The following is a 15,697-nucleotide window of genomic DNA, read 5'->3' as shown; positions in this document are numbered from 1 at the left end:
TTATGTAGATAATGTGTATTGATACTGTTCTGTTGATGTGATATGAAAGAAACTGATACTTTAATGACTGACAGGGACTTGTAATTGGGGGGGAGGGACGATGTGGGATAAAAGTGTCTGCTATTTTAAGTCCGAGGTCTTTGGTTGCCCTAACCCTGGCCAGGAGGACCCATGGAGTTGAGGGGCATCACAAGCAGGGGCTGCAACTGGAAACTGACTTCTGCTGAGCAGCAGAGTTTGCCGTGAGGAGGCTTCAGGGAAGGGAGAGAATGAACACTCTCCCCCCCCCCCCCCCCACAAGTGGAACAGGGAATGACCTGTTCAGTTCAGAAGTGGGCAAGTGGAACCACACCTCTGAGGGAAAGGACAAACAGGGAGGTCTGGTCCTGGAATCAGTCTCCCAGCTGGGGAAAAGCCCAGTTGGATACTTGTCTGGTGAAGGAGCAGGCAAGCTGCAGCACTATGTTGTCCTGCTGGCTGGGATGGGCTTTGAGAGTTAAGAGCCAACAGGGGGATGATCAGAAGCAAACGCCGGCGCTAGAGGCTGTTAGCACCATACTAGCGCCGGTGTTTGCTACCGCCCCATCATCAGAGCCCTCAAACGTGTGAAACAACGCGCTCGAGGGCTCTGAATGCAGCTAGCATGCAAATGCATGCTAAACAGGGCTAAACATATTCATCCCCAATGATCAGCGACCAGCGTGCCAAAGATTGGGTCGCTGGCTGCAGCAAACCCTACATAAGTACATAAGCATCACCATGCTGGGACAGACAAAGGGTCCATCGAGCCCAGCACCCTGTCTCCCACAGCTGCCAAAAGAACAAGCAATTTGTCCCGCTCCTCCTAGAAATAATGTATTATTCCCTTGTCCATTCAATAACATTCTATGGCCTTTTCCTCCAGGAAGCCGTCCAACCTTTTTTTGAAGTCCGCTAAGTTAACCGCCTTAACCACTTTTTCTGGCAGCGAATTCCAGAGTTTAACTACGCATTGAGTGAAGAAAAATGTCCTCCAATTCATTTTAAATTTACCACACTGGAGCTTCATCGCATGCCCCCTTGTCCTAGTATTTTTGGAAAGCGTAAGCAGACTCTCCACATCGACCCGTTCCATTCCACTCATTATCTTATAGACCTCTATCATATCTCCCCTCAGCCGCTTTTTCTCCAAGCTGAAGAGCCCCAGCCTCTTCAGCCTTTCCTCATAGGGAAGTCGTCCCATCCCCTGTATCATCTTTGTCGCCCTTCTCTGCACCTTTTCCAATCCACTATATCTTTTTTGTGGTGCGGCGACCAGAATTGAACACAATACTCGAGCTGCGGTCGCACCATGGAGCGATACAATGGTAGAATAATATCCTTATTTTTGTTTTCAATCCCTTTCCTAATGATACCCAACATTCTATTTGCTTTCCTAGCCGCAGCAGCACATTGAGCAGAAGTTTTCAACTTATCATCAACAACGACACGCTGAACCTTGCATGACGATAGTTATAGTTTGGGTTCCTCTTTCCCACATGCATCACTTTGCACTTGTTCACATTAAACGTCATCTGCCATTTAGACACCTAGAGGGGCATAATCGAACAGAAACGCCTATCTCCATGGGCGTTTATCTCCGAGAACGGGTCCGTGAAGGGGCGGACCGAATCGTATTTTCAAAAAAACATGGACGTTTATCTTTTTTTGAGCTGGGCGTTTTTGTTTTTCAGCGATAATGGAAACCGAAAACGCCCAGCTCAAAAACGAATAACTCCAAGACATTTATTCGTGGGAGGGGCCAGGATTCGTACTGCACCGGTCCACCTCACATGCCAGGACACCAACCGGGCACCCTAGGGGGCACTTTTACAAAAAAAAAAAAAAAGGTAAAACAGCTCCCAGGTGCATAGCACCCTTCCCTTGGGTGTTGAGCCCCCAAAATCCCCCTCAAAACCCACTGCCTACAAGTCTACACCATTACTATAGCCCTAAGGGGTGAAGGGGGGCACCTACACGTGGGTACAGTGGGTTTGGGGGGCGGTTTGGAGGGCTCCCATTTACCAGCACAAGTGTAACAGGTGGGGGGGGGGGGATGAGCCTGGGTCCACCTGCCTGAAGTCCACTGCTCCAGTGACCTGCATACTGCTGCCAGGGAGGTGGGTATGACATTTGAGGGTGAAAATAAAAAGTTGTGAAACGGCATATTTTGTGGTGGGAGGGGGTTCGTGACCACTGGGGGAGTCAGGGGAGGTCATTCCCGATTCCCACCAGTGGTCATCTGGTCATTTAGGGTACTTTTTGGGGCCTTATTCGTGGAAAAACAGGGTCCAGGAAAAGTGCCCTAAATTCTCGCTACAAACGCATACTGTTTTTCCATTATCAGCGAAAGGCGCCCATCTCTGATCGGCAGATAACCACGCCCCAGTTCCGCCTTCACCACGCCCCCATCAACGTTGTCCGCATCCGCGACGGAGTGCAGTTGAAAACGTCCAAATTCGGCTTTTGATTATACCGCTTTATTCGTTTTTGGGAGATAAACGTCTATCTCCCGATTTGGGTCACAATATAGGCGTTTTTCTCTTTCGATTATAAGCAGGCTAGTCTCCCAGTTTCTTAAGGTCCTCTTGTAGTTTTTCACAAGCTTCCTGCGATATGACGACTTTGAATATCTTTGTGTCATCGGCAAATTTGATTACCTCACTAGTTACCCCCATCTCTGGGTCATTTATGAATATGTTAAAAAGCAGAGGACCCAGCACAGATCCTTTAGGGACCCCACTAACTACCCTTCTCCATTGCGAATATTGACCTTTTAATCCTACTCTCTGTTTCCTATCTTTCAATCAGTTTTTAATCCACAGTAAGACACTACCTCCGATCCCATGTCCCTCTAATTTTCTCTGTAGTCTTTCATGAGGGACTTATCAAACGCCTTCTGAAAATCTAGATACACAATATCAACCGGCTCACCTTTGTCCACATGTTTGTTTACCCCTTCAAAGAAATGCAGCAGATTGGTGAGGCAAGACTTCCCTTCACTAAATCCATGTTGACTTTGTCCCATTAGTCTATGCTTTTGAATGTGCTCTGTAATTTTGTTCTTGATAATAGTCTCTAAAATTTTGCCCGGCACTGACGTCAGACTCACCGGTCTATAATTTCCCAGGTCTCCTCTGGCATTAGGGTTTGCAGATCATTGGAGAGGAATGGTGAGCCCTTTGCAGATCATTGGAGAGGAATGGTGAGCCCTGTCCAGCATGCATTTGCATGCTGGCAGGCCCCCATTCCCCCCAACAAGGCAAACATGCCAACGACAGGGGGCTGGAGGTCCGGCGGACCTCCAGTCCCTCCGACGATCCCCCCCCCCCCAGGTTCAGGGAGGGCTGGAGATCCGGTGGGTCTCCAGCACCCCCTAACTCCCCTCAACATGTGCAACCAGTCCCTGGTGGCCCAGTGGATGACCAACCCCCCCCCCATATAACGGAGTTTATATGATGTGTAGCCCCACCCAGCGCATCCCAGGATACACTGGGCAGGGCTGGGCACCGCCATTTTGCAGCATCGAAGGAAAAGGAGGGAGGCAGGCTACCTCCCTCCTCTGACCCACAAGGTAGGGGGGTAGGGAGAGGGGTGGGCAGGCAGGGAGAGGGAGGGGCGGATTGATCACTGGACCACCAGGGACCCTTTGCTGGGGAGTTGGGGGGTGCTGGAGACCTAGGGGGGGATCGTTGTGGGGGGACCGGCGGTCCAGCGGACCTCTAGCCCCCCTGTCACTGGGGGGGGGGGGGTTTGGTCGCCCACTGGGCCACCAGGGACTGGTTGGACATGTTGAGGGGAGTTAGGGGGGGCTGGAGACCCACCGGATCTCCAGCCCTCCCTGAACCTGGGGAGGGATCGTTGGGGGGGGGGACCACAGGTCCGTTGGACCTCCAGCCCCCGTTGCTCGGGGCAGGGGTAGTTGGGGCATGGTGGTCCCATGGACCTCCAGCCCCTGTGTTTGACATCTTTGGGCTTTTGATAGCCCAGACCTATCAAACAAGTGTGGGAGGATTGTGCTGAGCGCATGCTCAGGCACAATTCTCCCGCACTTCTACCCCATGATCAGAGATAATTGCATGCAATTATCTCTGATCATCGGTGCAGTAAAGCCTGCACTGTTCCAGCGCTATTTTAGAGCGCTGTTTGGAACAGCGCGGGGCTTTTGATCATCTGGATGAGAGTGAACATTGAACAAGACAGAATTTGAGGGATTGCCTCCCTGAAGGAATGAGAGTTAAGGATGTTTAAATTGACCTGTTGCTGAAAGTTCCTGTTCACCGGTTATTAAAATAACCTTTGGAGTGAGAATGGATTCTTTTGTGGATTCTGTTGAAGTGACCAAGGTGGTGGCAACCCCTGCCCCCCCCCCCCCCGGCCTACCAGGATTTAGCCAGACACCAGCCTGCGCACAGCTCAATAGGGAGGTTATGTTTTGTATTCCTGACCCAAAGAGCTGAGCCGGCATCCAGGACTGTTTGAGGAGGACCAGGGTTAATCAAGGATGAGGTTACAGAGCTCAGTGTTAATAAACCCACTCCAGGGAATTCAAGGATGAGGTTACAGAGCATTCATAAACCTTTAATGTAGATAAATACATCAGTTTGCATTTATCCACATTAAATTTCATCTGCCATTTGGATGCCCAGTCTTCCAATTTCCTACGGTCTTCCTGTAATTTTTCAGAGTTCGCATGTATTTTAATAACTTTGAATAGTTTTGTGTCATCTGCAAATGTAATCACCTCGCTTGTTCTGATTTCTAGATCATTATAAATATGTTAAATAGCATGGGTCCCAGTACAAACCCCTGCGGCACACCTCCTCCATTCAGAAAAATGGCCATTTAAGCCTAACCTCTGTTTTCTGTCCAATAACCAGTTCCTAATCCACAACAGAACATTGCCTCCTATCCCATGACTCTAATTTTCTCAGGAGTCTCTCATGAGGAACTTTGTCAAAAACTTTCTGAAAATCTAGATACACACATCAACCGATTCACCTTTATCGGCATATTTATTCACGCCTTCAAAGCAATGAAGCTAATTGGTGAGGTATGACTTCCCTTGGCTGAATCCATGCTGACTCTGTCCTATTAAACCATGTTTGTCTACGTATTCCTTAATTTTATTCTTCATAATAGTTTCTACTATTTTGCTCTGCTCTGGAGTCAGGCTTACCGGTCAGTAATTTCCCGGATCACCCCTGAGTTATATTGGCCACCCTCTAATCTGAAGGTACTACAGACAATTTTAACAACAGGTTACAGATCACTAACAGCAGATCAGCAATTTCACATGTGAGTTATTTCAGTACCCTAGGGTGCATACCAGGTGGTTTGGGTGATTTACTACTCTAGTTTGTCGATTTGGCTCAGTACATCTTCCAGGTTCACCTAGATTTCTTTCAGTTTCGTCACCCTTGAAAATCATTTCTAGTACAGATAGATCTCTTACATCTTCTTCCATAAAGACTGAAGCAAAGAATTCATTCAGTCTTGGGGGGAGTGGTCAATATGGCGGTGTGACTCTGTAGTTAGAGTGGTGTTGAATGTTCTCTGCTCCTGAGTTTTTGCCTGTTTGAGATTGTAACCAGGCGCCTCTCTTATGCAGCCAAGGATAGAACAAGCTCCTCCAGCCACAGGCTCCCGGTACAATGAAGAAATAGATGTACACCAGTAACTTCAATCTTAAGGACTTTTATTCCATGCAGGTTTCTAGTACACAGTTCCAACAGCAGCATAGCACATACCAGGATTCAATACAGGCTTAAAGGCTCCAGTCTGGGCTCTTTATCCAGTGCACAATAAACAGTAATTCAATTCCCAAGACAAACAGTTCTTTCCTCACAGTTCAGTCACCAAGCAGCAGTTTCTCAATATTTTAGGGACTCCTTCTACCCAAGGGTTTTCCCCTGCATCAGCTTCACAGTGAATTCAATACTTTTGGGACTTCCTCTCACCCAAGGAATCTCAGCCTGTTTCAGTACTTTAGGGACCTCCCTGCCCAAGGATTTTCAGCCTGCAACTACTTCTCTCCTTCTGCTTCTCTCTCCTGAACTGAACTCTCCTGGTACTCCTTCCCACCTGCCTAATCAATACCAGGCTTCAGCTACCACAACCAATCATTCTCCTTCCATTAGCTTCCTCACACCCAAACCAGCTGAGTTGAGCATTAGCCTAATGAGGAGCTCCTGCACACAGGGTTTCCTAACTCTCTTTCCCCCTAGTGGCAGCCAATCTACACCTCCTGTTAGTTTACACCCATGTCCTCCCTTATTGCAGCTAGGAGTCCAGTCGGGTTCTTCATCTAACCCTCTGGCTCCTTGCCTGCAATGCCTTCTGGGACTTGTATTTCAGACTGAAACTGCCTTAACCCAACTATCCTGGAGGGGACTTTATCACAAGATGCAGCATACAAAGAGAAAGGGGGTGGTGAAGCTATTACTCCTTCCAGCTTTGATTTCATTTCCTGTGCAGCAGAAACTTGACCGATTTCTCACCAGGACCCATTCTGAAGTTTTTGGAGAGTTGACTCCCAAGTTGAAGAATGGCAAAGGGACGCCATCTTCAGAGGGACATGTGATCTCTTCGTCTCCTCCAATATCCAAAGCTCCTCTGTTGGTTTGAAATTGTTGGATAATTTATGAATTATGAATGGGTGTCATGCTATTGCCTTTCTTATGTTTTATTTTCTTATTTTTTCTTGCCTGTGTTCTGAACCACTCTTTCCTTTTATTGGAGTCTAAGGAAGGCTGTATAATTATTATTTGGAACAGTGTTTTCCTTTTTCTTTACCTGTGTTACTGGTAGCAAAAGTTATGTTCTTGGAAAATGCAATTAAAAAAAAAGTCTTTCTGTCTCTCCACTATGGCATTGCCCTCCCTGAGTGCTTCTTTTGCTCCTTCATTATCGAATGGTCCCATGGATTTGCCTCACAGGATTTCTGCTTCTGATGTACCTGAAAAAGTTGTTACTGTGAGTTTTTGCCTCTATGGCAAGTTTCTTTTCTTATTCTCTTTTAGCCTTCTTTATCAGTGCTTTGCATCTAACTTGCCAGCACTTATGCTGCTTTTTATTTTCTTCATTCAGGTCCTTTTTCCATTCTTTGCAAGATGTTCTTTTGGCTCTAATAGCCTCTTTCATGTCACCTTTTAACCATGCTGGCTGTCGTTTGCCCTTCTTTCCACCTTTGTAAATACATGGAATACATCTGATCTGGGCTTCCAAGATGGCATTTTTAAACAACATGCATGCCTGATTTTAAACACCTCCAGATAATGCTAATGTATATGAAAGATGGGACTGGGAGTACAATCATTGGGGAACAGGGCCTAAAGAGTCTCCTAGAAATTTTTCAAGTGTTGAGGTGGGGGGAGAGCAGAGGAAGATGTATATGTATGTATCACTCCGACTGTGTTCAATTAAGGATGGCAGGTGTCAACCCTATCAGTGTAAATACATACATCACCGTAGCCTGTACAGGGTGGGGGTGGAAATAGAGATGGAGGGACAACAAGGGTGGAAAGGGGACAACCTCTGACTACAGACACAGAGCGGAAACCCACAAGGTACAGAGAGAAGGACTCACAACTGCTGTGAAAGGTCTTCAAGCACTCAAATTTCCCTCTAAACTTACGTATTCTTCTGTATATTGCAGAAAGTTAACAGTGAACTGATTCGGAACATTTCCTACTTTGATCCAACTGCTCGATCTGTAGACACCCAACCAGAACTGGTGGCACAATACATCAAAGGTAAATTTTTCCCCCTGATTCCAGCCATGGTGGCACCACCACAGCCATACTGTATGCGCTCTGTAGATAGTAAAGGGGGGGGGGGGGAATTCTCTACGTGAGCGCCTTTTTTATGTGCCCTGATGTTGTGCAGTGAGAACTACAGTGGCATCTGGACGCCAAGATTCTGTTAGCAAATACTAGCATAACCCAGCATAAGCACACCTTACGTGTACATGCCATAGACCTGGCATAATCGCAGTCACATAAATACAGTAAGGACATGCATAACTTAAGTAAGTATAAGTGGCAGCACTGCCTGTGCCCAGTGGCATACCTAGGTTGGCTGCCACCCAGGGCATCACCCACCTCCCCGTCCTCCGAAGCACATCAGCCTCATCACCTGAGAGTGTACGGAGCTGTCACGCAGCTGTCGGCTCCACTGGCCCCCTGCCCTGGAGCTAAGGTCAGATGGGGGCAGGGAACCAGCAAAGCTGACAGCCACGCGACTGCTCCATGCATCCCCTTGCTGCCTGCACCCAGGGCAGACGGCCCCCACCGCCCCACTCCTGGTATGCTAGAGCCTATGCCATGTGAATGCCACCCCTGTGTTTACCCTTACAGAATAGCACATAGTTACTTTGCTGCTATTTACTACTAATAATCATTTCTATAGCGCTACTAGATGTATGCATACCTTTTTCTGTTCCTAGAGAGCTCACAATCTAATTTTTTTATACCTGTGGCCTTGGAGGGTTAAGTGACTTGCCCAAGGTCACAAGGAGCTGCAGTGAGAATTAAACCCAGGTTGGCAGTATCAAAAGCCTGCTGCACTAACCATTAGGCTACTCCTCCATGAAAGAACTGGCATCCTGTACATTTATGCACATAAGTAGCAGGTAAATATGAGCACCCAGAGACTCCTTGACCAGCATCATGTGCTGCACTGTCTTTGTTTCAAGCATGTTTAGATTTTGTCATAGTTATGGTTGCCATTGTCTCTCTTGGAGGATTTGTCCAGAAGTGTTTTCTCATGAGATGGTGGCAGATTAATGACCTAAATTGTAGCTGTACACAGAGATGCCAAGTTACCCAGGTCCAGGCTGGAGACTTTTTGGCCTGTCGTAGTTATGAATTTACATCCCAAAGCAGTGTGGGATTTGTAGTGCCTGATTCTCCTCATTGAAATCAGTGCTGCAAATCCCATAATGCACCAAGCTCAGTTGCTCAGAAATCCAGGACTGTCCCAAAATCTCCAATAAGGAACAGGGTAACTTGGCATATCTGTGTATATCCTACTAATACCACAGCAGTGTTCTGCTCCCTTTCTTCAACCTGAAGCAAACAGCTGCACAGGGTCTGTGTTCTGCATTTAGCCTAGTGTTTCTGCATAGTAAGGTCACTAGGTGTGAGCCTTGAGCAGGGATGGTGTTAGATAAGCAGGGACCCTGGGCAGAAACTGGGAAGGGGACCCCAGATGTGACTGCACCTTGAATATTGTGTTCAATTGTGGCCGCCACATCTCAAAAAAGATATAGTGGAATTAGAAAAGGTACTGAGAAGGGCAACAAAAATGATAAAGGGGATGGGATGACTTCCCTATGAGGAAAGGCTGAAGCGTCTAGGGCTCTTCAGCTTGGAGAAAAGATGGCTGAGGGGAGATATGATAGAGGTCTATAAAATGATGAATGGAGTAGAGCAGGTAGACGTGAATAATACAAAAATAATACAAAAATACTAGGACTAGGGGGCATGCGATGAAGCTACAAAGTAGTAAATTTAATACGAATCGGAGAACTTTTTTCTTCACTCATCGTCTAATTAAACTCTGGAATTCATTGCCAGCGAATGTGGTAAAAGTGATTAGCGGGGTTTAAAAAAGGTTTGGCTGGCTTCCTAAAGGAAAAGTCCATAGACCATTATTAAAATGGACTTGGGGAAACTCCACTGCTTATTTCTGGGATAAGCAGCATAAAATGTTTTGTACTTTTTGAGATCTTGCCAGGTATTCGTGACCTGGATTGGCCACTGTTGGAAACAGGATGCTGGGCTTGATGGGCTTTTGGTCTGTCCCAGTATGGCAATACTTATGTACTTATGTATTGTCATTTGTTTTTGCCAGCTTCATTTTACTGTGTGGTCTGACACTCGATTCCTCTTACAGTCTAGACATTAGGGGCGTGGCCCAAAAATTTCCATTTTGTTTTCTGATTCGTTTAAGGAACTTTCTTGGTTTTTTTTTTCTTCAAATTTCTCATTACAGGAGCGATATCCTTGGTAGTGCACCCTGATTCACAATGAGTGCACCCACTTTTGGAAGAATGCCTGCTCTTTCCAAAAGAGTGTCTACTCTTTTTGATAGTATGTGCGTGGGAGGGGGGGGGGGGGAAGGAATTAGATTGTTTTGGGCAAAAATTGATACAAAATGACCTGGGAAATATTTACTATAGATATGAAAACAGGATGCCACAGTCATTACTACTACTACTTATCATTTCTAGCACTACAAGACGTACGCTTTGCTGTCGTTGGTGGGTGCATTGCTGATTGTGGGGACAAAATAGTGAAGGTTTAGTTGATCTAAATAATCATTGCCGATATATAGCATACCACAGAGATGTGTGGATACTTGCAGGCACTTTGTGGATGAGGATAAGTGTACATACAGACAGTGTGTACCAGCTGTAATCAGGCCTCTGATCTCCCTGTGCTTGCCATACCCTGTCAATTCCTGCATTATCTGTAAGGTTGCCCCCCACCCCCAAATCCTCATCCTTCCCAAGAGTGTTGGCCTCACACACTGTGCACACACAATGGAAGCCTCGGATGGTTGTTTAACTGCACTCTGCTAGTGCTGTCGAGAGGTCTCTCTGGGTTTATATAGGCACCATGGCCTTAAGGGACATGGGTTGTGGTCAGGCCAGTGTGGTGGTTACAGTATCACAATATTGTCTTTGCTGGCATGCAATACCTACAATTGCTGTTCCACAAGCGGTGCCTCATATATCGCTAGACATTTTAATTAGGCTCATAAATCTAGGCAAATAATGACAAGCTTACATTTTAGAGCATAACGCATAGGCTCCTACATTAAGGTGAATTTTTAAATGAGGTAAAAATTTGCAGTTGCTACACCTTAACCAGTGGGGGTGGGTCCAGCATTTTCCCACACAATTACCACATAGAAAAATACATTTACCACACTTGTTAAGAGCACTGAGGTGGCATTCGGTGATCTGCATTAAAAGCATTAAGTTAAGTTACCTTGGGCTAACTACAGTACAAGGAACAGTCCACATGCATTCCTCACCCTTTCTCACACTAAGCAGCTAATGCATGAATTACCACTGCAGTAACAATATGATACAGACGTTTAACTACTTGAAGGGTATTAATATAAAACAAATATTTTCCATAGAAGGAAATGGTAAGACTAGAGGACATGAATTGAGGTTGCCTGGGGTGTGTGTGTGTGGGGGGGGGGGGGGGGTGGCGTTAGACTTAGGAATAATGTCAGAAATGTTTTTTTCACGGAGAAGGTGGTTGATGCCTGGAATGCCCTCCTGAGGGAGGTAGTGGAGAAAAAAACTGTGGCAGAATTCAAAAAGGCGTGGGATGAACACAGAGGATCTCTAATTAGAAAATGAATGGTATAAAACACAAAACTTAAAGGGCTGCATATGTGTTTGCATGTCAAGTTGTGCTTAGATGGCATCTCTGGCTGTATTGACCAGGGGCGTAGCCACAGGCGGGCCTGGACGGGCCCAGGCCCAGCCACTTTCCCTCCAGGCCCGCCCATCCAACATCCTGCTGCTGTCGCTGCCTTTTCTCCCACGGCTCCGCCGGGTCCGGGAAGCAGCGTTCAGCAGCGTTGCCTGCCTGCCTTTTTAAATAATTTGTCTCCCCAGGCTCTGCTGCATTTACTTCTTCGCCTGTTGCAAAGCGCTGCCATTCGCACAGGCAGCTCCGCTCCCCTTTGCCGCATCCATCTGGCCCTACGTATCCACTACAGGAAGTAGATCAGAGAGGGCCAGATGGACGCAGCAAAGGGGAGCGGAGCTGCCTGTGCGAACGGCAGCACTTTGCAACGGGCAAAGAAGTAAATGCAGCGGAGCCCGGGGAGACGAATTATTTTAAAAGGCAGGCACACAGGCAACGCTGCTGAACGCTGCTTCCCGCCACGCTGGTGACTGGCGCAGGGATGAGACTGCTCAAGCCTTGGGGGCCTCCAGAAGATTCTTCAGCTGGCAGGGCCCGGAGATCCCCACCAGCCCAGGTATTTATCTTTACGGAAGGGGGATGGACAGAGAGGAAATATGTGGGTCATGCCCACCCAGGCCACCCCCAGGCCCACCCAAAAATTGAGGTCTGGCTATGCTACTGGTATTGACTATGGCCAGCACTGGGCTGGCTTGTAGGGTCTGAGTCCCACATATAACAATCCAGTTTAGGATGGGCTGTAGAGAGCTTTGACAGAAACTCCAGTAATTTGAGGAGAGTGCCGGGCAGACTTATACATTCTGTGTCCCACAAATGACAAGATGGATTCGGATAGGCTGGAGTGGACCTTGACAGCAACTCCAGTAACCGGAACATAAGGACAGAGCCAGGTGGACTTCTGTGGTCTATGTCCCAGAAACAACAAAGAAAGACCATGATCAAGTATATAATATCACATTCATTGTTGATTTGATCTTGAATTGAGAATTAATGTGAATGTCGAGCAGACTGGATGGACCATTGAGGTCTTTATCCGCCATCACTTACTATGTTATGCAATTACCACTACTGGGGAATAACAGTGCAATGCTAATTCACATGTTAACTGCTTAATGCATTTTAGTAAAAGAGTTTGGATGAAAATAGAGGATTAAGGACCGAATTAGGTTCACAAGAAAAACAAAAGCTAAATAAAATGTAAGGATTGATGAACAGGACAATAGAATACAAGAATCATAATAGACCTAGGTTACAAAAGTAATTTCCAAAAGTAACTATAATAGTTAACCCTCAGCTGCAAATGACTGCTATGCTTCTTCCCACCAGGAGCTGAACTAACCCTGCATACTCAGTGCCTGGGCACGCATGGCTTCTGGCATTGAATATCTAGGAATACCAATGTCCCAGAAGTTATCCGGGCACCAGCCTATATTCAGACCAGTGCCCAATTAACTACATAAAGTTAGAACTAGCTGTTCTACTATCCTAATATTATGTGGTTATTTATTCAGTTAACAGACTGAAAATCGTCACTGCCCTAACTCCAAGCCTGGACCGCCCACAAACTAGCCAGTTTTGGCATTGGTGTTTAGAGAGGATATACAGTAGATTATCTAATTAAGTGCCCCTGAATATCCCTGGATAGCCCTGCAGAAGCGATTTAAATGGCCAGGAGCCTCTCCTGGATGTTTAATTTGCTTTGAAGATCGCTCCTTATGCTTTGAACAACTCTGGCCAGTGATGCTGTGAACCACCTTGATGTCTTGCAATCAATAGCGGTATATCAAACGAATCACTCAAATAAATAAATCGTATTTTGCAGGTATCCAGAGGGGAGAAGTCTGGAAGCATGGTTCGATTCCAGCAGAATACCTTTATAACTGGACCTTTACCTGCCTATCCCTGATGGAGCTCACTGCCCAGCTGCAAGGAGCACAGCAAACCTCTCTGATCGCGTTGCCGCCAACCTCCACACCACTTGAAAAGGAACAAACCGACTCCAATGGAGATCTTCCATCTTACTGATGTTAGACTTATGTTTCTTAAGTTGACTCTCTCTAATACTGCTCCCATCACACTGGGATTCACACCGTGAAAAGAGGCAAATGTGTAGAACTCTATAAAACAAGAATGTACTGTTTTATTTTTCCCATTATACTCAAATAAAATGTAAGTCAAACAGTAGTTTAAACACTATGATAAGATCTATGCTTAAATATATGAATCCAAGATTAAGAATGCCCAACAGGAAAGAGGAGCAATCAATTTTTCACAGAGAACAGTGAATTTTGGATCGGAGCTTTTCAGGATGAGTCCAGGCAGGGCGGTCTCTGGACAAACTGCGTTCTGCGTTTCTTTCGGGCTTATGTGTGCTCAGATTCATTCAAGAGGATGGCATAATGCCCCTTCTCTGGTCACTTTTATGTCCATTCCTAGGTCAGGGGCAGAGGTAGTCCTGGTTTTACCCTATTGCTCAATGGGAATTCAGATCCGCAGACCAGGGCCGCTGAGAGACACAGCCGGGCCCGGGGCAGGACGACCCCCTCACCTGGACCGCTACTGTGCTACGCCCCCCCCCCCCACACACACACACTTGGGCAGCGCCCCCTCCATACTCAAGCTGCTACCTCCACCCCCACCTCCTTACCTTCCTGTGTCTGCTCCTCCCTTGGTCTGTCATCTCCTGCTCCTGTGTGCCAGGACCTGGGTTATCTATTAACGCAATCATCTGGGTCCTGGCACATAGGAGCAGGAGAGAGACAGATCCGGAAGCAGGCAAGCAGGAAGAAGCTTCTGCTCCCTTGAAACCTAGTAGTGCCGCCCCCCGCCCCTTGGAGGTTTGGCCTGAGGAATCTTCAGAAGCGTAGCCAGGTTGAGGGTGCAAGGGAAGCAGAGAGTGGACTGCCGATGAGTATTTTAAATGCACAGATCACAAGAAAAATAGGCGCCGTCGCCTTCGGAACTACATTTGGGGGAGCAGCTACTCCCCTGGCAGCCTACCTAGCTATGCCTCTGGGAATCTTGCCCCCCCCCCCCTGGTGGAGATTAAAAAGCCACTGGAAGGCTGATGGGCTTCTTAAGGAGTACTTCTGCTTCATTTCAATAGGAAACCAAGTATCATATTGTGCAAGTGCTGATTTCCTTCCCAGTTATGAGATGACCTGAGCCATTTTTAGCTGTGACTGAAGCAGTCAGCTAAAGTCAGGCTTAAGGCAGTGCTGAGATTCCATCTTTGTAATAATGCATCTGATGGGAGGCACAGGGTTTTAATCAAAATTTGGGAAATGAAATTTTTTTCTTTGCTAGAGAAGATATGATGTCTACCAGCTATTTTATAATGTGAGACTGGAACTGGTGTGTTTTATACTTTTTTTTTTTTCTCAGATAAGATTCTCCTGTTATTACTATGTTTGATCTCTATGGTTATCTACTGCCGGCTTTAAGGGCTTTCTCACTTTTTTGCAGCAGAAGGGGGAGGGTATTCAGGCCAGCAGCACAGATATTTCTAGGAACGATGGCCTTGCACATATTGGGCCAAATTCCATGTATGGTGCCAAAAAAAGTAAGCACTAAGCACTATTCTAAACCACGCTCTGAGTTGGACACCTTTATAGAATAGGGCCTAGCACCAGGAGCTGTGCCTAACTTTTAGGCGTGAGGATTTACACCAACTGAAACCTGGTATAAATAAATCCCTATGTGCAGATCAGGTGTATTCTGTAACAGTGCGCACACATTTTTGGAATGGCCATGAGCCACCCATGGTTATGTCCCCTTAGATCCATGAACCAGAATTTATGTGCGTATCTTTATGTTTATTAAAATATTTAATATACTGCCTTCTCAAGAAGAGTTCAAATTGGTTTGCAAAGTCAATTAAAAAAAACATTCAAAAAGGAAAAGAACTCCAATTTTGATAGGAAAGAAACCATGTATGCAAAAACCAGGCAAAGCTATAGATGACACAAGACAACCAACAAACAAGCTAACACAATACATAAGAGGCAAAAGACAAATATACTGAGTTGAATAAAATTAAAAACTAAAGGCCCTGTTTACTAAGCCTCGCTAGAGGTGAATTAGCGGTTTTAGCACACACTAACCGTGTAGATGCCCATAATATTCCTATGGGTGTCTACACGGTTAGCACGTGCTAAAATTGCTAGCGCACCTTAGGAAACAGGGCCCTATTTCTACAACAGGTGTGAATTAAACAGGAATACGCC

General features: G+C 46.3%; 1 protein-coding gene across 1 annotated transcript in view; it reads left to right on the top strand.

Annotated features, from left to right (window-relative positions):
* Positions 1–13,594, top strand: part of EFCAB5 (EF-hand calcium binding domain 5) — an 85,526-nt gene extending 71,932 nt beyond the window's left edge. Inside the window, exons 22-23 of the mRNA XM_030185679.1 lie at positions 7,676–7,772; positions 13,294–13,594. Coding sequence (XP_030041539.1) covers positions 7,676–7,772; positions 13,294–13,496 — 300 coding nt within the window. The 3' untranslated portion in view covers positions 13,497–13,594. The remainder of the gene's footprint in view (positions 1–7,675; positions 7,773–13,293) is intronic.
* Positions 13,595–15,697: the final 2,103 nt, after the last annotated feature.

This window comes from Microcaecilia unicolor, chromosome 13, assembly GCF_901765095.1.
Source record: "Microcaecilia unicolor chromosome 13, aMicUni1.1, whole genome shotgun sequence".
NCBI lineage: Eukaryota > Metazoa > Chordata > Amphibia > Gymnophiona > Siphonopidae > Microcaecilia > Microcaecilia unicolor.
Note: the sequence above shows the minus strand (reverse complement) of the source record. Positions and strands in the feature narration are given on the sequence as shown.